Source organism: Glossina fuscipes, unplaced genomic scaffold (genome assembly GCF_014805625.2).
Source record: "Glossina fuscipes isolate IAEA_lab_2018 unplaced genomic scaffold, Yale_Gfus_2 90, whole genome shotgun sequence".
In the NCBI taxonomy this organism is placed as follows: domain Eukaryota; kingdom Metazoa; phylum Arthropoda; class Insecta; order Diptera; family Glossinidae; genus Glossina; species Glossina fuscipes.
Genome location: NW_023998444.1, coordinates 1914432 through 1940262, shown reverse-complemented (window position 1 = coordinate 1940262; position 25831 = coordinate 1914432). Strand labels below are relative to the sequence as shown.

At 34.1% G+C, this 25831-nt stretch overlaps 1 protein-coding gene across 2 annotated transcripts in view; it reads left to right on the top strand.

Annotated features, from left to right (window-relative positions):
- Positions 1–25831, top strand: part of LOC119638509 — a 125194-nt gene that overhangs the window by 39263 nt on the left and 60100 nt on the right. For both annotated transcript variants that reach the window (XR_005247444.1, XM_038035326.1), the window contains 2 exons: positions 18860–18991; positions 21481–21648. Coding sequence is in view for 1 of the 2 variants with exons in the window: in XM_038035326.1 (XP_037891254.1) it covers positions 18860–18991; positions 21481–21648 (300 nt within the window). In the remaining variant the exon portion in view is untranslated. The remainder of the gene's footprint in view (positions 1–18859; positions 18992–21480; positions 21649–25831) is intronic.

The window sequence follows — 25831 nt, the reverse complement described above, 5'->3', positions numbered from 1 at the left end:
GGTTACATGGAAACATTTGAAGACTGTATCATGTATTTTCTTGTTATAAAACTTCAAGAGCTTTTGTTTAATTTTTGGTATTGGAATGGATCGGCCGAATTACCGAATCCACCGTTAAAACAAAATATATATATATTGGCTAAGTTTGAGTATTTTATAACAATTTCTACGTGCATAAGGATAATAACCAACCATGCTCGGGCGAAGGTAGAAATGCACGAAAGCATGGATAGACACGCAAAAAAACTTTTAACCTGAGAGTGGTATGTAGGTACCTACCTCGCGACTTAATCTCAGAACACTTTCTGACAAGCTCTCTCCAATGAATGGGATAATGCTTGAAGCTCCCTTGCTTCTGCACTACTAGACCGATTGATAGTGTAGGCGAAACGACAAGCGTAGAAAGCTATGGACGGAAATTTGGACGGCCTGGACGAACAGACAGATAATTGGGCGATCGTGCAGACAAGTGAACTACATTGTGTAAAGAAACGAACAACAGACAGGTGGACGACTGGACGAATCAGCGGATGACCGAACGAACAAACAAACAGATAGACACAGAGGGAATGATAAGAAATTCGAGACGAAATCCCCTGGTGCGTGCTACTGTGTTGCACAAGATAAAGGCCTAATTTAGTATACCATTTTCGTTCCTTTGTGGGCATAATAGCAGCGTTTGTACAGTGAATGCTTTACCTTTTTTTTCATGGAATACTTATACAATAGCAGTCATACTAAGCTTATGTGTAAAGAATAACATTAGTTACATTAATTATATAGTCATTCATATATAGATATGTGTATGTGCAGCAATACAGAAAGTAATGTGCATATTGCTTGGTGCTTGTTATATATATATATTGCGTTGTGCTTGGTGCATAGATATATATATATATATATATATATATGTATACGTTCGTAATGTTTACATAAATTTATGGGTGTTTCTGACGATATTCGGAAGAAAACACTTTAAATCCTAATTTGTTTAGATTATCAATGTATTTTGCTTCAATTTTCTGTGCAATAAATATCAATTTAAAAGCAATCGAAGAAGACAGGGAAAGCATTGCAAGAAATAGGGGTAAGGCCATCATAAATTTTTCAAAAATGAATTCTTGTTTTATTGACTTAAAATGATGCCTTAAATAGTTAAGAATGACACAAAGAAACATTTGCGTATGTGGTAAAGTTTTAAATCATAAAGAACTTTAGTTTGAAGCAGTTGCACTGCTTGCCGCATAGCCTCTTCCACCGATTACAACTTCGTAAGAATGGCTCCAGTGTTGCCATTTTCTAATATATGGCAAAAATAATTTTTTTTTTTTTCTTAACAGTTAACCGTACGCCTAGTAATCGTTCACCATACTCGTCGAATATTATCATTTATTTTTACCTCTAGCCCAAAAAAAGGGTCAACTACCCCTTATTTTTTAAACTGTTAACATGGCTAGAGGTGTGTGCAATACCTCAATGGTCTTGAGATAGACCCGCACGAATTTGTCTATCCATCCGTCCGTGTTTTGGTCAACGTGTAGGCGGCGTTATTTAAAACATTGTGATGAAATTTGATACACTGGCGTGTGTCTTTGAAATGTTTTTATATGAATAGCTGCAGAGAGAGGGGGTTCTAGGGACCTTCTGTTACATTGGTAAAACCATTGTACACTCTATCGATTATTTATTCCAAAAATGACACTACACGGCCGTGCCTACCGTTAATACACTCATCTAAAAGTTCTACAAAACTCCTTAATATTGACCTAGGAACTTTAAGACGCTACGATAGGATAAAATTGGTAAGACTACGATTATGGGTATGCTGGTGGGTATAAAAGATTCGACCTAAACCGAATATCATTTCTTTACGTACTCGGTTTGGTTGGATGCAATCTGTATTCTACAGCAAAAACCCAGTATTCATTTTCAGTCTACTGTTTCAATGTTCGACATCATCACTAAATTATATAAACTGGAGTCAGAATCTTTAACTAATCGAGAATAAATGAAGAGACCTCTTCAAAGTCCTACTTCATCATCAACCAAAAAACTTGTGTTATTTTCTAAAAAATTTTATTTAAAACAATTATTTAGGAGACATCCATATACTTTTATACATTGTATGTATATATGTATATAGAATATTTTTATATATGTGTATTCATATAATTTATATTAAAAAAAAAAATTGTCTGGTGGTTTTTCTTCTTTTTTTTTTTATGTTTGTGGTTTATTTGAATTTTCATTAAAATTTTTTTAACCAGCATTGGCTTTGAATTTTAAATTAACACTGAGGCATATCATATAAACCATGCGCTTGTCTGAGTTATAAACGTTACTTTAATGAGTAACATGGAAAAACATTGAAATCATGCTTTAATGTTATTTAATGGATAATTGATGTAATGGTTAATATATTTCTTTCTTTATAAAAAGAGTCTTAAATATCTCTAAGCAAGTGCCATTTGTATATGAAAATGAAATGCAATCCTAAGTGATCTTGAAGTCATCTAAAAGACGGAATTAAAGTTTTCATAAGAAAATAAGTGAAAGCATTATAACCTAATATGGGCAACCGCTAAAAACTTTCCAATATTTCGCTTAATATGATTATTCGCATAAAGACTTTTTATAAACTAATAATGGAAAGTGATTGAAACTTTTATATATTATTTATTTGGCCCAAAATGTATCACTGTCGGAGTCAGAAGACAGAACAGACGGACAGATAGAGAGAAGGGTAGATGGACAGACAATTTTACATTCAACCAGAAGGATATTCCGAATCAGTCGGTATAATAAAATGTGGTGTAACCTTCTACCACAAGTGATGTATGGTGTAGAAAGCCAACTTGTTAATTCGCAGATTTTCGCTGATTATGAGAGAGAGATTGCGGAATTAGTTGAATAACGTTTAAGAACAATTTATATATTCTAAAAGTGCAATTCATAATTGCATCAGAAAGACAGACGGACAGATATGTTGGTGCGATACGAACAATTTTCAGAAGGGAAGAAGATTTCGAATCGATCGGAGTAATGAAAGTTGGGCCTCTCTCTAGCCCTTCAGGGTTTTGTGTATATCCACAAGAGCTTGTGTCATAAACGGTGTAAAGTGTAGAAATTGAAAGAATCGATGACCCAATCTAAGAAGTGCGCGTAATGATGTTTAGTGCAAATATTGCACATGCACTGCCTTCGAAAATTATAAAAAAATCGCAACGTATTTTTTTGTAAGTTGTAGGACCGTTGATGGCCAAATCCAAAGCACATCAGCACTGGACGATGATTAGCAAAAGCATATATGCATTTATCTATGTAATGGAAAAATCAAAATAAGATGAACTTTTCATTTGAAATTCGTGGGTATAATGAAATAATGAATTAATTTCCTTTTGACTTGATAGCACTATCTTCGATATTTGCGTAGAGTATGATGTTAATATGTTTAATTGCTGGAGACAGTATTTATAGTAGGTAAAAAGGGTTGCAAGAAGTCCGCCAAGGAGATCAAGATCCCCACCTCCGCGGGTGACCATCAGTATCTACCAATGAAAGCCATATCAAGACAAGATGATTCAATATCGTCGATTGATAATTAGAGGCTTGTCTGAGATTTGTGGTTATTTCCTTTCGATAAGCCCAGAAATATGTTCTCTGCCTCAAACGTGTCAATTCTCAATTAATTTCAAAACCACTCCCGTTTTTTGAAAAAAATTCGAAAACCTGATCCCAAACACTTTGCTTATATCGTTCCACCATCAACTTAATCCAATGATTTATTCTCGTACGACTTCTGACTTTTTAACAAACTCAAAGGTCACTTCAGGGACACCGCTTCGACTCGATTAAGGACGAATCGACGAAAGTATTTAAGGCTTTCCCGGGGGAATGAGTCCTTTGAAGACAATAAAATTGATTTAGGAGATGTTTCATTTTACATACAAATTCACTTTATTTTTTGATCAATGTAATGCCCATAATATTACCTTGAAGTAATAACATTTTTATAGTTGTGGCTGCACTTTCCTATATAAGCTTTCAGCGCAAAACTAACCCCTTATAAGGTTACAAAGTTTCATTTTTAAAACTCAATGACGAAAATATATGAAGAATGAATGATAAGAGATATGACAAGAAATTCAAACTTCTCAAATTTGTACTGTTTTGGGCGCCCGCTCCCATTCAAGTGTTCATATGAAAGACGTGCCCTTGCCTAGAAAGAAGATATTTTAGGCAAGGTAGGAAATTCAATAGACTTTTTTCTTTATGATTATCTGTAGACTACCAGCTCCTCAGCCCTCCATTTTTTGTGCAAATTAAGGTTAGTATCTCCAAAGCTATCTACACGTTACTTAAATGTGTGGCTCGTAAATGTATATCACTTGTGTTTCGATACTAGGAAATTCAAACAATATTTGTATATATATATATGTACATATATATAGATCTCTGCATTGTATATATCACACAGAGGATGTCTGCTATTAGGCTGATGATCAGGAGAAAGGAAGGAAATGGCCGTAGCCTGGGAAGTGTGTTCCCGACCGATAAATTCCGGGCAAGTATCCGCTATAGCTATAGCCCAATCGTAATTAAAGTACGATCTATCACATTAAGAATTGAAAATGTATTTCCTACAAAATCATTTTAGTGTGTTATTGGCTAGAGTTCGAAAAATAAATCTCCTCCAGTCACTCATTTTAAGCGGCTACTGATTAGATGCTATATTGATTAGAGTAAACAAAGGGCGGACTAAATTTTAAATATGAATAATAAGCCATCCAGAAGGTATTCTTCATCGACTTGAATATTCTCCTAAAGGAGACAAATTGCAAAACATTTTGTTATCATTTTAGTGGCTATCAGAATTTTATTCCCAATACTCTTTTTTGAAATATTCCTCATTCAAGTGAACGAACATATTACATTAAAAAATATTTTCATTCATAAATATGTTAAGCTCGAACGCCCTTTTTGCCAAGTAATGCTTTCTTCAATTTTGTTTAGTTGGCAAACATTTCCATTTCGAAGGAAATATACATAATGTAAGTTTTAGAAAATGAAAATATACAATATTTGTAACAACAATCTTTTAATTCCCTCGTTAACCAGAAGTAGTGATGTGGTATTAAAATTCAAATACAATTTTTTTAAATGTATTCGCATAAGCAAAAAGTAAACCGATACCAATATAAAAAGCTCTTACAATATAAGAAAAAACATACGCATTTGTAATAAATAAGTGTATGTTTATAAATATAAAAGCATTCAGTTTATTCTCCGCAAAGCAAATGCATGTAAATCATGTAAATCGCGTAAACATTCCATATAACTTTACTGGGAGAATTAAGAGTCAGATGAGCAGAAGAGTCTTTAAAATATAAAATTTTGGTAAAATATGATAATTCCTTGCTTGAAGATATGATTTTTGCTTTGTATTCTTTTTTGTCCGAAAATATAGTATACATTTTCAATCTTTTGAAATATGCTTTACCCTATTCCATCAATTATTTTTCGTCTTTAATTTAATATTACTAGTCCGGAAATATTATATACATTTGAATTTATATTTTCTTTCAACAACAAGCTTATAACATATAACAGTTTGTTTCTTTCTTTATATATAAATATATTACATATTTATAAGCTTTAAAGTAAACCTCACTTCATAATTTTTTTTTGGACAAAACCCGGTTAGAAAATGCAAAAAATCTTTTTTTAAAATCAAACCATATTGAGTTTTTCACGTAAAAAAATGTAAGAAACTTTTTAAAACACATTGTTTTTCCACATGGAAGTATTGTTTCCGCTCTGATTTGTTATTTATCCTGAAATATGATTCTTTGGTGATATTCATTGCTGAAATCACTCTTAATCTCTTCCAACTTTTTGTTTTGAAATAATGAGTATAGATACAGATGGATACATACAGAATATACATGAAGTTCGTACAGACATATCCATTTATTTATGAACTGTGAATTTTTAATTGCACATTGGAAGGAGAAGAAGAAGAATGGTGCACATGGGATTGCACCATCTAAAAAACACACACATCACAGTTTTTTGAACCACTTTGCCATGACCTTTGCTCCGCCAAATGGATTCGCTTGCCGCTTTGGCCAGGATTCGTTCCAAAAGAAGTTCACTTGTAGGTGGGATTCTCTTTGATAGACGCTTATCCTGTCGAGAAAAGTCAGAGACCGGTATACTGGTTGAACTATGAATACGAAAAGTGACGTAGTTTACAGTTTCCGCAAAGCCAAATCCGTCGTCCGTGCAGCCTATTACTACTACTCCTACTAAAGCTGCTTCTAGCCAACTGGCAGACAAGTGAACTTAAAATGACGGACTATTTAAAATCCTCATAACTCTCACTCTGCTTCCCATTTCTTTCACAGATACTTGGACTTTACTGCATGAGTAGCAATTAAATTCACTTTTCTTTCTCATGTTTCTTATACGATGAAAGTGTTCGGAGCACGTTTAACCACCTCGAGCTCTTTAGCGATATAGAGTACAGAGTATATAAGTAATAGAGTAAATAATAGGTAGTGATGAAATGATTTGACAAAATGAGAAAAAATTTTTGCGAAAACACATAATTATAGCGATATGATAAAATTTTGTGGGGAAATCCGAGAAGAACGAATGGATGGATCATCACGGTGTCTACAGGACTACACACAAATTAGAAAGTGTAAAAGTGGTATTGAAGGTATATCAAAACCTGCTTCCTGGAAATAATCCTCAGTGAAGTTAAGGTGAGCGTGGAAACAGGAGACTGGCTTCATAAGGCGTCATCAATTATTATCATATTGATTGAGGAAGTCTTCTCTCGATTTTAAAAGGGACATTGTTTGTAAATTTACGAAAGTGAAAAGTTTACTTCGCTTACGCAGTTACTTGACTGCCTTTTATATGGAAAACGATTTTGTACAAATGCTTGAAAGAATGAATGAATGAATGAATGTTGATTTATATTGTATATGTACGTGAAAGCTCGTAACAATATTGTTGGCATTTCCAAGCGTATATATATACTTATATATATATACATACATTTACATATTCGTATCATTACAATTTTGTAAGCATGCATGCGTATATGTATAGTAGAGAAAGCAATTTACATTTGCATTGTGGTCTCTTTCAATTTTAATACATTTTTTCTCCTCATTCGTTACTTTCTACTTCATTTTACAAACATACATACATATAGGTTCTATGTAAATGTATAGTTATATATAGAGCCAAGAATTCTTATATTTATAACTTATGCGTATATATATATATATATATATAAGCCGGATTTTGTATCCTTTTGATTTCTCTTGATTTGTGTTACTATACACACAAACACAAATCAATTTAATTTTTTATCATCCAGCCAGTCGTTGTCGGTACAAATTACTTTTAAAATGTTCTTTCATATCTCCTCCTCTTAATTTTTTTTTTATTTTTTTGTATAATAAAGTGACACAATGTTTAACAATATCATAATGTGTTTACAAATATATCGGAATTAGGATACAAGCATATGAATTGCAAGGAAATTACTGAAATGATTGAAAATATTCAAAGAGAATCCAATCAAATCTTTGGCAAATGAAAGAATTCTATCGAAGGGAATTCAAATAGTTCTGCTGCTATCACTTGAACACTCAATTAAAGCTTTACATAGACAATTTATATGTCTAAGTATTTAAAATCACAATGCGTTTCTGATTTTGCCAGTGGGACATTAGGAGATCTGTTACGTTAAATTAAGTACATGAAGTACATCTTTAAGAATCAATAAGAAATTCCTTAGTTTTTAGTTCTGATCAATTGCATGATTATTATGCAGATTGTTTCGCATTAGACTCCTGGGAGTTCTATTGTACGACTTTATAAAAAACGGCTTCCTTTCTAAACCGTAAAGTCGTAAGCACTTACCTTTCTCGCTTAGCGATACAGTCGTAGTTTCTTCCCTATTGGATTATCTTGGACATCTGGACCTCTTTTATAAGCTTATTGAGACTATACCCATTGCCTTACAAGGTTTATGAGAATTCCTGTCCGGTAGAAATGCCACATAGTCGTTTTTGTGTAACGACAGCCGCTACAATACTCTCCAAAAGATCGTACTCACCGGTCATATACTCCGTCGTTTTCACGTGGACTTTTCGTATGCATTGGGAAGTATTTTCTCGAGCTTGTAACTTATCGAGCTAAGCAATCTGACCCCCTTGCTACGAATGGATCGGACTACAACGCTTTTTGATTGTCAGCATTATTTGACTTTCAGATACTCTTGCATTCTGACTATCTCTACTGCCACCAAATTTATTAATCCCTTGGATCTTGAAACTTCAAGGAGAGGTGCCGATCCGTGCCAGGCACCCTGTCATGGATCCACCACAAATCTCTGCTAAATTTTGGACTTTGAGGATCGTTGATTACTAAGTAAAGATGTCTGGAAGGAGACGATTTCCGGTAATCTCGAGAGAAGTAATCTTGTAAAATGCATTTTGTCTATCTCGCTATTAATCCATTTAATTCCCCATGATCTCTTTTATTTTCCAAAGCTAATCTATTTAGTGAGATATAGTTATAAAAAATGAAATACTTAAATGGACAATTTGCTACACACGTGCTTCCTTACCTCAAAAACCCCAAAAACTATTTCGATTTTGAAATTTGATTTATTTATTGATTATATTTCTTCAGTTCGCAAAAAACCAAACCAAAACCACATCTTATCTTGGTCCCACACCAAGCCATACGTAGGTAATTGTACCTATTGTGCGTATATATATGAGTAGCGCAAAATAGTTAACTCACTTGGTCGTCATAAATGGTAGTTGATAGTAAAAAACCGCTGACGAATGCTAAATCAAACGGAGAGCTAACCTCATTCGTAGTCAAGCTTTCGATTGTGGGTAAGTGGAAGTGGAAGAATGGCAACGCCCAACTTCAGTTGGGTGACATTAAAGTCAGAAAAATTCCATTTGTTCTTCTTATTCCGATTGCCGATGACGGCAAGTGCTTTAGCTTATGCCTACAGTTGACAAAGTCAAACATATTTGAGTTATCCTTCATGCACTCTTAGAAAATATTCGCGTAACCGTTCAGTTGAGTTTACTAGCACCTCTTAAATCTCAGGAAACGTAATAGACAAAGTGTTGATGCGTAAAGTAGGATGGAAGGCCATAATGAAGAGTAAAAAGCACATGAAATAAAATGAAAGCAAAGGAAAAGCAAATTAAAGTTGGTGAATACCCAGGAGTTTCATATGAAGTTACATAAGAATAAAAAAAATAAATGAAACAATTACAAATGCTACAATTCGGCACGGCCTATCGTTAGATACCCTACACCACCCTGTAATTCTTCATATAACGACATTTCAGTATGAGGCATTATATGGGAAATGGTCGAAACAGTGTTCCGATGCGAACCACTTTCAATAGCATTCGGCCTTAGGCCATAACATGCCGGTGTATGCGATTGCGACCTGCAGGTTGAACAAAAGCGCAAAAGGCGGCCAAACAGATGGACGACTTGAAAGACACTCTTAGATAAATCCAAAAAATGGATTCTGAATCAAACGATATAATAAGAGATAGGTGTATTTCAAGTCATTCTAGTTTCCGCAAAAGAAGGTGTATATTGCGACTGATAACGATAGAAAATGTGTGAAAAAAAACCAATGAGAGCATTTTAGCTGTGTTCAGAGGGTCCCACGCTCCTCCCCCGTCCTTCCGAAAAAAAAAAAACAAGAAAAATTAAAATCAATCTTAGAAAAAGCTCCAAAAATCGGTGACGTGAGCTCGAGAAAATCATTTTGTTTCTTACAGTTTCAGTTCAGCTTTTAATTTCATTTTCATAACTTCTACCATATTTATTATTACGTAATTTTTACAAATTTAAGAACCGCACAACAAATTAAGGTTTGTATGAGTAGGAGAAGCTGACGAGAATAATTAAATAAAGAAAGAATATTCTGCTGATGAGGAATAAAATACATGTTTGTGAATGTCATAATAAGAACCATAACGAACGCAATTAATTGATGGATAAGTAAAATAAGGAATGGTGTGAGACTTTTACGCTAAATAAAATAATACATTAACAGCTGACATTAAAAGAATAATAATCAAGTATGAACAATATAGTCGGGCAAAGCCGACAATTACATATTCTAGACCACTTCGTCTAGTACAGTTACAGACTCGTTTTAGTAGTGATACTCAAAAAGGTGCACATCATCTTTTCGCACAGTCACAATTTTCATGAAAGCCCACATATTGAACGATTAGACATACTCTGCATATAAATGCTTGCTTTCCGTGATAACACATATATGGTAGGGTCCTAGAAAATTAACCCGTAAAAATGAAGCTTTTTTCCGAAGGGCTTACAACTCATGGAATATATTATGGAGTGGGGCCAAGAAATGGATACTTGTAGTTCAAAGTAAGTCCACTTAATTTTTGTATTAAGTAGCTATCATGGACGAAATTTCATAACAAAAAAAAATTAACAATTAGGCATTTTTGGCGTGTAAGTGTACGATTCATGAGCATTCTTATCTGCGGTAGTATCCAATAAACAGACCTACGTAGTCCAAATTCGGTAAGGCTGATTTCTTTCTCAATTTAATAGTGTAAGCCCATTTTCGCCGTGAAATATTAAAAATTTGACTTTTTTGCCTCATAAAGATACAGTTTTCGTAGGATCAGTTAGATGAGAGGTGGTTCAAAAAATTTCTCCAGAGTTCTCAAACCAATTTAAAATCTCTAAATACTACTATTACTTAGCCATTTTTGTCGAGAAATTTTGACAAGTGCAAATTTTTTTTTTATAACAACTTTTCAGAGTAGGTGAGTCTATCTTAAGCCCTTCTGCGTGTTACAAACGTAATATACCATAAATGGAGTAGGGTATAAAAAGGATCAGAATCAAAGCGAATTTTCGATACCCGTCAGCTAAGCCGAATGTTTACGAAACTCGTTTAGCTTATAAGGTTAAGCTATCGAATATCCAAGTAGTTAAAGAAGCAGGATTAGCAAGAAGGGACACCTGAGTTCAATCCTCATTGCATTAGATCACTCATTGATGAGCAAATTATGAACGCATCCTTTTTTAGGTTAAATGACAACCGAAATGTTTATTTTAATTAAGCCCATACTTTCGTTTCTTCTTTATGCGCATTTCTATTATCACGTTCTCTTATTCCACGAAATTTTTGCTTCAATAATATTCATCAAATCTCTCAACGAGCGAGGAAAAAGGTTCATTTAAAAGAACATGAAAAACAAATTAATTCTAGAGTATTTACTACGTTTTAATCTTTGCCGAATACTTTCCTCAATACCTTTGTGCTTTCTGCAGTCACTTTGACAGACAAAACAATTCGTAAAGAAATCATATTTTTTCACAGCAATAAAGAAGACAAAAAAGATGAACGAATACACAAGTTTGCAATTTTTATGAGCCTTACAACGACTCTTAAATACCCACTGCTGATTTTCGTTTATTTATTGTCAATATTTTAGTTAGTCGGCAAAAATATTCCCACCTGTTTGAAATCACAGTCGGTTTGCAAATTACCGAACGTAGTATACTGCAACTTTTATTTTGTTCAACTTCCTAGCTACTTAAAGTAAACTTGCGTATAGAGATTGGTTGGATTAAGTTGTTTTGGGTTGATTTCGTTAAACCTACAATTTTCTAAAACAAGTAAAACGTTTGTGTGGACAGATTGGTGGACGGCCAGGTTATCCTACGGACGTATTAATATGTGGCCAGATTGACTGATGGATAGTTTGATGGACGGACAGATTGATGAACGATCAGTGCGATGAAAAGATTGATGTGCGGACGCGTTGATCGGCGAGAGTTTTGCGGACGAGGAGAGTTAGGGTGGACGGAGTGACGAAGGACCCGGTCGATGAGTGGTCAGGATGATGGTCTGAGAGGTTGATGGACAAACAGATTGATGGACAGACAGGTTGATGAACGGTCAGTTTGACGGATGGACAACTTGCTGTAGACAAGATAATGCGCGAAAACGCTGATGAGTGGGACGGTTGATAGGCGGAGAGATAGGAGGACGGACAGATTGATTAACGATCAGTTTGATGGATCGACACCTTATTCGACGCGCAGATTAATATATTGTTCGATGGACAAGATGATGTGTGAAAAGGTTGATGAACGGACACGTTGGTCGACGGTCAGTATGGTAGACGAAGAGTTCCGTGAACGGGCAGAATTAGGGGAGGACAGGGTAATGATTGAACCGAGAGGTCGATGGACGGACACGTTGATGAACGACCAGTTTGCTGTATGAACCGCTTGTTGTGGCAAGCTGATATGCGCACGATTTAATGTGCGGACACGTTGACAAATGCTAAGGATGATGGACGGAGAGTTTTGTAGACGCGGAGAGTTAGGGGTGTACTGATTGATGGAGGGCAAGATTGATGAACGAATATGTCGATGGACCGGGAAACTGATGTGCAGAGAAAATGACTAATCACTGATCTGATGATCTTTTCATTTTATGCCGATTAGAGGTACGGAATATTGTACGCTTCAAAGGGTCTCTGATAGCAATTTGTGTTACAAAAGAGATAACGAAATTGATATAATGCTCGCCTTTGACGTTCATTACTAGGAAAAAGCAAAGGAAGACATATTCTCGTAAATACACAATGATGATGGTCATCATCATGTGTGCACCATAAACTTATATGTGTGAGTAAAAAGCAAATGTTGACATATATTGAAGTATTTTATATGTTATTACGTACAAGATGTGTTATTGCAGCAATACATTAAACAGATGGCTTTATGTAGTGATGCGTATGAGTGTGACTACGTTTGTGTTTATGAATAAGCCTGCGTATGCTCACGTCTGTGTGCGTGTGTGTGTGTATATATATTAAGCATGAAAGAGTGAAAAGAAACGCTTAGTTATATAAAATATTGCACTTAACAAAAGACAGCAAAATAAGAAAAAGAAAAACGACAAGAACAGCAGCAAGAACAACAGCAACAACAACAATCTGAAACTTGGCTATAAATCACACTTGACTGCATTAAAGAAAAATGACAGAATTACTTAAACAAAATGAACAGAAATCAACAATTCAAACATATTGTCTTAAGTACAATTGCATTTAAGGACATGTGTTAACAATTTAAACAGAAAAAAAAGAAAATAAGCAAGAGAAGGAGAGAGGAAAAGTTAAGGAAAAAGTGAACTGTGTTAACAATTTAAGAAAAAAAAACGAAAATAAGCAGAAGAAGAAGAGAGAAAAACTGAAGGAGATAGTACTAGAAAAAGCAAGTAACCAAGAGATGGACATACATGCCTGAGTTTGCATGAACATATTTAAATAATTTGATGTTTGATATAAATTTGAAATGATTCTCCTTTTGGTAGTCATTGTCTTTCGCTTTTCCTTGGTTCCAAATATTAGCATCAATTTACATTAGTGTTTGTTTTCGCTATTTAAGGTACGTTCTATATGAATCTACATGAAAATGCCTTTCAAACAAGCTAAACAAATTCGAAGGTGATAGTTCAGAATTTCAATTTTTTTGGAGTCTTTGAAGGATATTTTCATATAGATTCATGAGGTGTCCCTGATAGACGCCTTGCGTTTCATAATTTAAACGTAGTAAGCTTCTTAATCCAACCATATCTTGACACCGAGTCAGCGTAACAGAGCTCTGTTAAGGGAGTCGATTAATGTCTCAGCTAGTTAAGTTCGAATTTGGCTTCGTACCCTTGACCATGCAAACACACCAAGGATTTTATATTGTACATATACATATAGAGCATTATGCGTTTTTAAGTAATATTAATCCATGAACTGGCTTTTTCCCGCCAAGTAAGCAAGTTTAAGAATAGGTATTTATCTCTTTTTACACGGTTAAAATTAGCCTATTTCTGAGTGGTCGAAGAAGCTAGAACCGCGACTGTCAAGTCCGTGATCGAGGGTTCGAATATCAAGTGCGATAGAGTTTTTATTTTATCGTAGGTATAGTAAATGCTCCGACAGAAAAGAGATAATACTTACGGACACAAAAATCCGATCAATCTTATTATACCTTCTGCTATCGGGGGTGTCCATCTGTCCAACAACATGATGTCTGTTATAAACGTTCTCCTGTCCACAAAAAGAAAGCTCTCGTAAATTCGGCAGAAACATTGGAAATTCACGGATGCAGGCTGGAATTCAAACGGTCGGAATACTCGCCTGCGGCACCGAATAAACTGAGAAACCTAGCCCGGCAGAAATACGCTTCAAGACTCCACAAAGTATACAAATTTTTGACCAGTTTCAAACTCGGAATGCATCTGTGCATGTCCGTATTTGCATCTGTCCATATGTCCGTCTACGCAACTGTCTAGTATCTGTGATAAACATTCTTAGCTTCGCAAAAATCAGGATATCGTCTACAAACTTGAAAATGACCGAAACCAATCAAAGGACAACGCTTACACAAAAAGCGTTCATAGGCTTATACAAAAATGACTGTAACCCCTTTGCTTTGGGCGTAAATTTCAATCTTTATTCTAAGAATAGCAAGATCCACCGCGCCCATCCAGTAGTATAGAATATGAATATTTAATTCTTCTTCTTCTTAATAAATTCTCTTGCTTGTTTTCCTACTCGTTTATTTATTTGTTTAACTCATCTTTTATATGTGTAGCGACTCGGGTACCCACAAATGATTATAAATCGACAGGAAGACAGCAGGATATGATGTCTAGAAAACTTGTGATCATTCTTCTTAATTAATTTCCAATTCCCTCGAAGATACTCTTTCTATTCCATCATGAAATTTTCTAATTCCTTTTAAAAATGCAATTAAAAAAGAAAAAAAAAAATTCCCAACAACTATGTAAATCAAGGGCGGAGTGCACTTTGAAGAATTTTGAATTCTTAACTTAAACTGATGACATTTACATAGCCATGCATATGTATGTACGCTTGGATGTGCATATGTATTGATGTATGTATATATATGCGGTTTGCTGCAGTCTCTGTTCATTAGAATTCGTTCTTAGTTTTCATTTTTACTTTATCCAGATGATCATACATTAAGTTTTCCACTTTCTTCAAGCTTCATCACCTTACCTACGTACACATATTGTGCATCAATGCGTTTACTTTTGAAAATCCCGTCTTATGATAGTTGTTGTTTGCTGCCAAAGTTTAGCCATAATCTACTGATAGATAAGCAATTGTGTTGTTTTTGTTTTTAGAAATCAACTTGAAAATCTTTTGTTTGTTGAGTATTTCTTTTTATTTTTTCTCTATGCTTTAGGTTTCTTCTGCCAAATAGTAGATTTATGGTTTTTTTATTGCGTACGTAGTTGTAAGGCCTTTCTTGGTTTTCTTTTTTCTTTTTTGTTTTTCTTCTTTTTGTTCACTAGGATACCTATATAAAATATAAGAAAAGTTGTAAGAGTTTTTTCAATATCGAAATAGAAAACGTGTGTAGGCACGCACCTAATAGATTTCAGATACTTTGATGAAGTCAGTTATATATATGTACACGTAACAGACATAAATTGAGATGTTAACATATGTTGTAGGTAGTTGGAAAAAAGGAAAAAAAAAAGAGAAAAATTTTTCATTCGTTAACCCAGAAATAAATTTTAAATTGACTAACGAACTGATGTTGAATAATTATTAAATTCTATCCGGAAAGTTTTTAATTCACTTTAAGATATTCTTTATTTACTTATACCATATACGATAGCTATTAACTTGAAGTGTTTAAATTACAAAAATATTGTTGTAAAAATAAGTTCTCTATGCTGAAATTTGTTTTCTTTTACCTGACGCGTTAGTTTCTTTCGAAATTTTTGCATTTAGGTAGGCTTGACATTGTTACTTATGGGGTGTTTGCAAGTAAACCCAACTCTTTTTTTACACGGTAGATATCTTCCTTAGAAAGCCGTGCGAAAAAATCATGTAATAAAATACATGTGACATATGGTAAATTTGGTAATATATGCCACAACTTTAAAAATCGTGTAAAATGAAAAACCGTGCAAAAAAACAAAACTGAAACACATATTACGCATATTTACAAAACAAAAACAATTCATTTTCATTCCAAAAAAATTAAATTAAAATTATTGTATAGTGAAAATTCAGTCCATAAGTATTACATATAAAAATTGAAATTGAGATTAAAAGTAAAAACCAATTTTGCAGCTGTTCATAGCTACTTGATAACAAACGTGCACGTTTATTAGGGACTGAACCAATAGTGCTATCCTCAGTAAATATACCTAGTATGCCGGATTTGTGGCACAACTGTCGGGTTTGAGGAAAATGGCTTTGGTGGTTTCTTGTTATTATAAAGCCTGCTTTTTTGGTTTCTCAAGTTGTTTGTATAATTCTTGATGTCCAGCTACACAAAGCTTCAAAATACCTGGTATTTTTATGCGCGCTCCATCTCAGGATCAAGAGTAACAAAATTATTCTTCCGCATTTGTTATAAATTTCAAGCCCTCGCGATCTAAATCAGCTCTTAATAACTGGACTTGATCTCTGACTTTTACTGTGTACATAACTTTCTATGAGACATAGCCAAAATTAGAAATAAAAAGGAGAAATGTTTTCTTGAATTCGTGGGAAAAAAGTATGTTTGCTCTCATTAATGAATCATGTTGCTTCTAACTCGTGTAAAAAAGACCGTGTAAAAAAAGAGTTGGGTGTAGTCGTGCAGTAAACAACTAAATGTAATGGATCTCAACGAGCCCGCACTGCATGCTATTCTATCACCAATTGGACAAAAATTCATTTCAAGGTGCGAAATTAATTAAATTGACTTAGAGTAAAATAGGCGTGAAATGAGTCAAAGTTGCGAACCCAAAACAATCTAGTTTGGAAAATTTTGTCCACGTGGGACCCCATTCCATATTAAATTTCTCATAGCAAGTAAGCCCTTCAAGAGAAAGTCTAATTTTTGATATTTCAAATAAGTTAACAGTAGGTTATTTGCATCAACGTAGATCTACGGTTCTTAGGCCTCAGCAAGGGTTACCATGAAAAGCAAATCCTTATAAGAGAAAGCTTGATCTTCGGTTTTTTATCACGGAAACTGAAAACTTGGATCTCGTCATGTAGAGTTTTTGGGGATCTTCCTTATGGTCGACCTTACCGGGTTTTATATTACAGACTTGCCAGGTATTTGCGGAAGACAAAGTCAGTTAGAAAAGAAAGTCGCAAAGAAAGGTTACGTTAAGAACGCTGTCAAACTTAGTAAACTGTAAATAATTCTCCCCTTATAGAAATTGGTTGTAAATAAAACCACGATCTAGTGATAGAAACCGTATCAAGAAAAGCAACTTTCGTAGCAATATATATACATATGATAATCCACAAAGTTGTACTTAGAAAAATATTTGTTCACTTTTCAATAGAGATGGTCGTATATCTGTTCTCCATCAATTTGCTTCCCGGAGTGTCAAACTTAAACTGTCTCTTCTATGCTTTGAATGACGGGTACTTACAAAACCTTACAAATATTTCTCGTCCACAACTTTGTTTTCAATCTATTCATTTGGTACCTGACGGGTTTCATAAAGTTCTTAGTGTTTTTTGTAACAAAAATTGCAACGAACCGTTACTTCTCGTGAACCCATTTTCATTTGTGATTCGTTATCAGCAAATTTTTCATCATCTTTTTGGGGGTACCTGATAAAACATTTAAAATGATTATTTTCTTCCATAGCTGTTACATAGCTATTTGTTAACGGCAGATAAGTCTGAAACTAAAGTTTGCTATTAATATTGACAAAAGTCGCTTTTAAATTTTAGGTGAAAATTGTTTCTGCTTCGCCACACATCACATTTCTACTTAGCAAGCAGATTAGAAACATTACAGTCAGCCACGGCCTACCATTGAATATTATACACTAACCTACATCCACTTTTGAAAATATGGCAAAGTGGCAAGTGGTCGAAAAAGTGGTCCGACGTGAACCATTCCCAATAGCGTTCGTTCTTGGGCCAAAATATGTCAATGTACCAAATTTCGTCTAAATGTCTCAAAATTTACGATCTTTAGGTTAATAAGACGAAACAAAAAAACTAATGGACAGACGGACAGACAAACTTACAATCGCTTTCTAAATCGATCCGTAAAATTAAAGATTGGCCTATCTCAAATCCTGCTAGATCTTGCTTATATCCGCACAAGTTTAACATATCCCTGCAGAGTGCAAGCCCAAGGTAATGGATATCCCAGACTAGCTGTAGTTAGTTTTCAATTACTTTATTTTTTTGTGGACCTTGCACGCGTTCATCTTCAAAGTGAATACTGATCCAAGAGTTGGATGCGGGAACGGATGCCCATTTCTATAGCTTCCTCTTCGTATAAAGAGGTATACGTTATAAGACTTCGATAGTCAATTCTATATGTTACAGAAGAAACGATAAATTTAATAATAAATCTAATTTTTCTATCATTTCAATATATATGTAAACGAATGTTTACTCGAAAGCAAAAAAAAAAACCAAAAAAAAAGCAAACCGTTAAGTATTTCTAAGATCTCACTTAAATATCATCAATCATTTCCGTTGCTTAGATTTCTTCTTCCGTAAATAATGATTTGCGGTGAAAAAGGGAAAAAAAAATTTCAAATACTTTCTGTGATAACTTCATTTTTTTTCTATTTGCTCCATAATGCTTCATTAAACTTAAATACACGCTACATAGACAACATATTGAGTTTCTCTAGTTTAACTGGATTTTTCTTTCTTTTACTTTTCTTCCATTCATTTCTTGTTTTCTTTTTTTTTTTTTTTACTTTTACTTTTCTTTTCAGGTATCAGGATATCTTAAAGATACCGACATCACTATCACAATTTTCAACATCGTTGGGTCCCATTGTTGATGGCCATGTTATACCCGATCAACCGTATAAAGTAATGGGACAATATACAGAACATTTTAGTCGGTACGTAAAGTGGTAGTTAGAACAGAATAAATAAATAAATAAATAAAAAAAAGGGTTACTTGCCTTTCATTTTCAAACTGTCGGTAGATAAGTTTTATGACAGCAAGCGACTTTTCCTAGCATTTAATTATCAAATCCTTAATTAAATTATGTTGTTTATATTTAGAATTCGAAGAATCCTTTTAAAAGTTTTCAAATTATTCGAACAAATGTCTTGTTTACGGTTTATTGTTGCCTCGAATTTAATTGAAAGATTTAAAGATTTTATTGCAATTGTTGTCGTGAATTTTCCTAAAAAAATTATCCATTTGATAAGTGCTTGGGGAGAAGAAAAAAAAATGAATTGGTTAAGCACATTGGTTACATTAAATTAAAACAAATTCCCTAAAAGCACGCAAAATGTAAGTAATCCTTGTTTCTTGGAGTTCACTGAACTTTGTCGAGCTGGTTTCACGCTTTTAATACTTTAATGTAAAATATGAAGAAATGGTTTTTAAAAAAAGCTCACAATATATCTCCAAGAACTTGTGCACAAAATACAAAAGAAGAAATAAACAGTTGGAAGGGCTTGCATACAGACGGATCCTATTAAAGAAAATTATTAGAAAGTAAGTAAACAACAAAGAGCAAAAGCTCTTGCTCACTGCCTGCAGATGGTAAATGCTTATCGAGGCACTTAGAAGGAAAGCTAGTGGATGTATGAAGAAATCTGAATAAATTGACAAATGCGAGTAGAGAATCTGGAAACAGAGACTTCAATTATACGAAGGCATTTAAAGAGAGGGAACAAAATGAGAAGTACCTGTTCAGCTATCTGTCTGTCCGTTTGTCAGCCCTTTTCTCTGCTTATTCATCTGTCTATTTACCCCCTTACTCATACATCTGCCTCTTTCACTGCCTGTCGATTAGCCTATCTGCTCGTCTATCCGTCCTAGCCGTCTGTCGGCTTACTTCTCTACCGGCCTGTATGCCTGTAAGTGCCCATGTGACCATCTATCTGACGTTTGCTTGAGCGTCTTATTATTTTTAAGCGTATTCGCCTTATATATTTAAGCGTATTCACCTTAGAACCTGTGCTAGGTTATTCTTGATAACTATTCGTTCTTTTTTTGCCCTATCAACATCCGCATGGCTGTTCTACCTTTAGCTGTTCCCTTTAGTTATTTAGCAAAGGTCTGTTCGTCTTCCCTGCTTATATTTCTATTCGTTTGCCCGTTCAAGTCTATCATCCTATTTGTTAACTCCTTCGATTATCGTATCTTTTCATGCTCTGCTTCTCGATCGATTGTCCGCTCACGGCCCACGGTGTTGTCCTTCTAGCCATCCATCTGCCCGCCGGCTTTTTTATCTTGCCGATAAGCCCTTTTTTATCTGTGAAGCTACTCGTATGTACACTCGTCTATCCATTTGTCTTCTCCTTTTCGTTGGTCTGCTGCTCTGCCCAGCTTTATATTCAATTATCTTTCTACAGCTCTATTTAAGTATAATTTTTCCTTTGCTCCTATCTCTAGCTTTGTACAGTTTTGTACTTGGCCGTTTAATTGTTCATCTGCTCAATGGTCTATGAGTTCGTTTGCCACGCTATCAGCACTTTCCTATATGTCTGCTCATTCACCTGGTCGCCCATGCGTTTACCCATCTGACATTTGCCCACATTTCCACTTATTGTTCGCTTATCCATCGAGCTTAAAACACTTCATTGCCACAAGTTAGTATAAGAAAGCAATCAATTTCTACGGCAGGCCTTTCTAACTTAAAAGAAAGAAAAGGTATGACATCTGAAGAGTCATAGGACAATGAGTTGCAATAGCTCGTAAGGAAAATAATGCAATGGTTAAGTTCATGCTCTGCTTCCTATACTTGGAAATTTGTCGTTTTCCTTTGAATACTTTCTATAGATAAGGCTTAAGGCAAAGAGAGAGAAGTAGAGATGTAAGGTTCTCAATATGCTTTTTCCAAAGTAGGATGAATATCAGCTAATTCGACCTGAGCTACATAAAGCTACTCTTGGTTTATTTTTAAAATTCTTTTTTTTTTCGCTTCTCCCTAATGCGCTTAACAGCGAACATAGATAGTGATTGCTCTAATACCTTTACAATGTTCAAACATTATTAAGGATTAAAATGTATTGAAGGACTTCAAATTTACTCCTCCTCTGTATCTGTGCAAGTAAAAAAAAAAAAAAAAAAACAAGGAGGAAAAAATTAGTAAAAATCCTTTTAACATGTTAAACATACACAAACGCATATATGAAGAGCTTCGCGTCATTTTTTTTTTTTTTTTTTCATTTTTCGTTTTTGCTCCATTACCATAATAACCATTTATTATCCATATGTATATAGCTTAACATATAGAGAGAGATACGTTGTCGAAAAGTTTTTCTCTACAAAACGTATCTCCGTATGTGTGGGCATGTATATGCATACATATACAAGTACGATATTGTAAAATATATTTTTCCGTTTAACTATTCCATCTATCCATTGCAGGTATGATTTATTATTTGGTATCACCGAATCGGAATCATATCATTCGTTAGGTGTTGCAATTTTAGAGGAGGGATTACGTGAAAATGAACGCGATAATTTATTGCGTTTCTATATGCAAAGTCGCTTTGATATACGTCCCGATTTGGCGTTGGCGGCCACATTAAAAAAGTAAGTGGAATTTATAGCTAGACGTTCTACAAACTATTTTCAAATTTCATCATAGTTTTATGCATGCGTATCCTCACTAACGAACTTACTTATTTTCCCTTCTACCCACCGACCACCACCGATGTATCCATCTAACTATCTATCTATCTATCTATCTATTTAACTACCTGTCTACCCGGGTGTGTGGTTATGCGAACATGAAAGCTTTGTCTGCCTTTCATTTTAGCCGTAATATCATTTTGCTTTATTTACTTGTTTCATTCATTGGAGATATTTTGGATGAATACTTTTGTAGCTTTCCTCTGTCTGCTCTCATCTATCATAAGTAACGGTTTTTAGTTTATTTTGTAATTTATTTGTTTTTATCATCATAATACATTTTATGTTCGTTAGTTCATGTTTATGACGTAACAAATTACATGTCTATGCGTGTTACTAATTTTCACTCACTATCTACGCCGCCCTCCATCCAGGCTATTGATATGTTTCTATTCTATAAAAAGCATCTGGATTTGTCATAAAGCATTACATATTACACACACGCGTTTATCATCATTATTATTATTATATAAGCTTGGTAGGGAGAAGAAGAAGAAGAAGAAGAGAAAAAAAAGACAATATAAAATAATAAAAGGTGGGATTTACTGCAATTATTTCTTCATCTTCTTGTCGTGTGCGTGCAAATGTTTTCAAAACTGCATAATTTTACATTAAGTATTCTTTACTCGTTTCTTTCCTCCCTCTCTCTCCACCACCTTTCTTTGCCGTTTTTGTTGAGATTAAAGTGATATTTAACTGTAATTATGAAATATTATTCAAATGAGTTTCTTTTGCCATTTCAAAGCTTAACGAATAATAATAATAGTAATTAAGATACTGCTGACGTGTGCACACACACAGACACACTCACACACACACATATATATATATATATAAATATATATATATACATATATATATTGCAATTTATTATATTAGTGAGGAAGAAAAAAACTACCTGTATTCCGGACTGCATGTCCGTTATATATATATATATATATATATATGTATATATAAAAGAAAACTGGTTTTTGCGAGTGAAAATAACCTCAAAAAAAATAACAGGTAAGAAAATTATATTCGGTCGTGACCGAATCTTTTGTACACATCATCTTAATTTTTGCTAACGCGAGAATGTCTGCCACAGATACACACACATTTACCCAAACGTATGACATATGAACAGGCGGAAGGATGGACTCGAAATTTGTAATGTTTGTGGTAAACATTCGCCTTTACCGCCTACGAATTCGCAATAGAATTTCAAAATGATGCTATACATTTGGCCAGATGGATATATGGACGGACGGAAAGATGGAACCATATGTGTAGTGTCTGTGGTAAACATTTCCCATTCGCAAGTCACCGCCTACGAATTCGCAATAGAATTTGAAAACGATACTGTACATGTGACTAGATGGACATGTATGTATTGTCTGTGGTAAACATTTCCCATTCGTAAGACTGAAGTTACCGCCTACAAATTTGCAATAGAATTTGAAAATGACCCAAATTTCTCGAAGAACAAATCTAAAACCCCCACATGTCTATGCAACAAAATCTGGAATCAACTCGGTGATGAGTCATCATATTTTTACTTGTTTAAAAACTTTTTTCTTTTGATGGGAAATCATGTCCAACTTATTTAGGCGGTTGGAGTCACTGACGTCAGTTACCTGTAGATTTACAGTTAATTGCTTTTGCATCAATTCTTCGCTGTTCCCTCATATGTTTATATATACATTATGAGCTCTCGAAATTAATTTCTTAAAGCCCTTGAAAGCGGAAATCACTAAAATCGTCTTTAGCGTTAACGTCTTTATCCACTACGAAAGCATCTTCCACTTCTAGCTTAAGGACTAACATCGATTAAATCCAATTATACTTTTAGTGCAATACGGTTAACAGATGATCCACAGTTCTATTCAACCGATAAAGTGCTGATTGCGATACATCTGAGTATCCTATGACTGATTGTTAAACAGCTGATGCTTGATTATCGAAGTCTAAAAGCATAGTAGTTTTGCAGTATGAAAAAAAATCTCTTCAGAAATTTTTTATTATTATTTTTCTTTTATGGCGAGAAAAAATTACTTCATTCTTTGTTTTATTACGATTTGTTCATTTTATATTGATAGAAAATCAAAAAAAAAAAAAAAATTATAGAAGAGAGAGTATGGAAAACAATAAAAAAAAAAATACACAAAAAACTATGGCGTCCTCCACATTTGTGGCCGCCGAATGTTAATAATAATTCATGAATGAAATGATTTCATATATGCCGGATATACCTCGGACGTACGCATATGTGTACGTTCAGAAATTTCTCATAAAATAAAAAACGTTGAAGAGGAAATTTTTTCTTTAAAATTTTTATAAATTAATCAAATTAAATTTGTGCAATAAATATGATATTATTTGTTTTTATTAAATTTTAACGATTTGTTCAAATGGTCCAACAACACTGACAATCGAAAAACTATTCTACATTATTTTCATATTCTAACCGTAAATAATGTTATCAGCTCAGTCAAATCGTAAGATTTTCATTTTTCTGGTTGTGACATTTTGTAGTAAATAAATTATTAGCAAATGCTCCTTTTTTTTGGTCCTTTTTACACCGTACACCATTTACGGTACAAGAGTGCATTAAGTTTGTGCGGATATATGCAACACTCATATGGTCTCGAGGTGGACTAATCTTTTCAATTTCTAAATCAATGTAGACTTGTTTGTCCGTCCGTCTGATTAATTGGGTTGAAACTACAGTTTGCAATTTTTGAAACAATATGATGAAATTTGCTACACCGACTTCTCTCGACCCAAGAAGGAACGTTGATGAAAATGGTTCAAATCGAACCAAGTTTTTGATAAAAAATTGCAATTCTCAGAAGTTTCAACAAAACTCGCTGTGTAATAGCATTTTGATGTTCAAAAATGGTACGCAAAATTTGGTTCGACTGGGTGAAATTTTTGAACCCCCTATATAACCGTTTCTAGTAAAACTGAATCTTTATATTGTAAAAAAGTATAATTTTCAATACTTTATGGTGAAAGCTAGTTCGTAATAGTAAATTGATAAAGAAATTTATCTTTACGAATTCGGATTACCTAGATCTATTTTTTGGATACCATTGCGGGTACGGATTCCCATTACCTGTAATCTCTTATATGCGGAAAAGCCGTAATTGTTAAAGTTTTATGATGAAAATTTCTTCATGGTGGCAATTTTGCATAAAAATTAATTGGACCATATTTGAACCACATAGGTCTGATCTTTAGACCCCACTCTATATAAAATTTCTCATGAATAGTAAGACCTTTCGAAATATTTTGATATTTTATGTTGAAAATTGGTCAATAACAATTGAGCCTGTATATTAACGATAGCTTGGTTGGATCACACAGGTCTATTTTTTAGATCCTAATATGTACCGGAATTATCGTAAAAAGCAACGCTTTGTATGGGCAAAATTTCTAATTTCTAGTTTTTTGTGATGGATAATAAAAAAATTACTAAATATTTATGAAGTAAATTAAGTTTTGATAAATTTGGATCACACTATGTGATATTGGGGGCAGTGTCCCAAAAAATGCGCCCTTCCATTCAAAAATAATATGGAATTTTTGGTGTTTTGCCAGAAAAATGAGCGAATAAGAGAAATGATGTAGGGTATCTAACACTAACACTGCCTTACTATAATGTTCTTATTTGTTTTTTATGGGTGTTATTATACTTTACACTACTTGACTATGTTAACTTTGTGCGGTAGTGTGCAACATATAGAAGAATTTGAAATGTAGCCACGTTTTAATATATCGATCTATCGAGAAAATGATTCTAAGCTTATCTCTCTTGTCTGTCTTGTTATCTTGTTTTCTGCCTGCAGCCAACTGTCAAGTCTGAGTAGTTTACGGACGGTTTTGACGATATCGCTTGATCCTTTACCCGATGTTTACTCGAATTTTCGCTTGTGTGCAAGTCATTTGCATAGATTGAAGTTTCATTTTCTTTTATGATGGATTCCGTTCTTGGGTTCTGAGGTTGAGTACTTGCGGAAAAAGCTCTGTAAACTCTTCGCACAGCAGGAACCTCTAAAGCCTGTCTTCTTCTCAAAGTTACTCAAGATGAAGAATTGTTTTA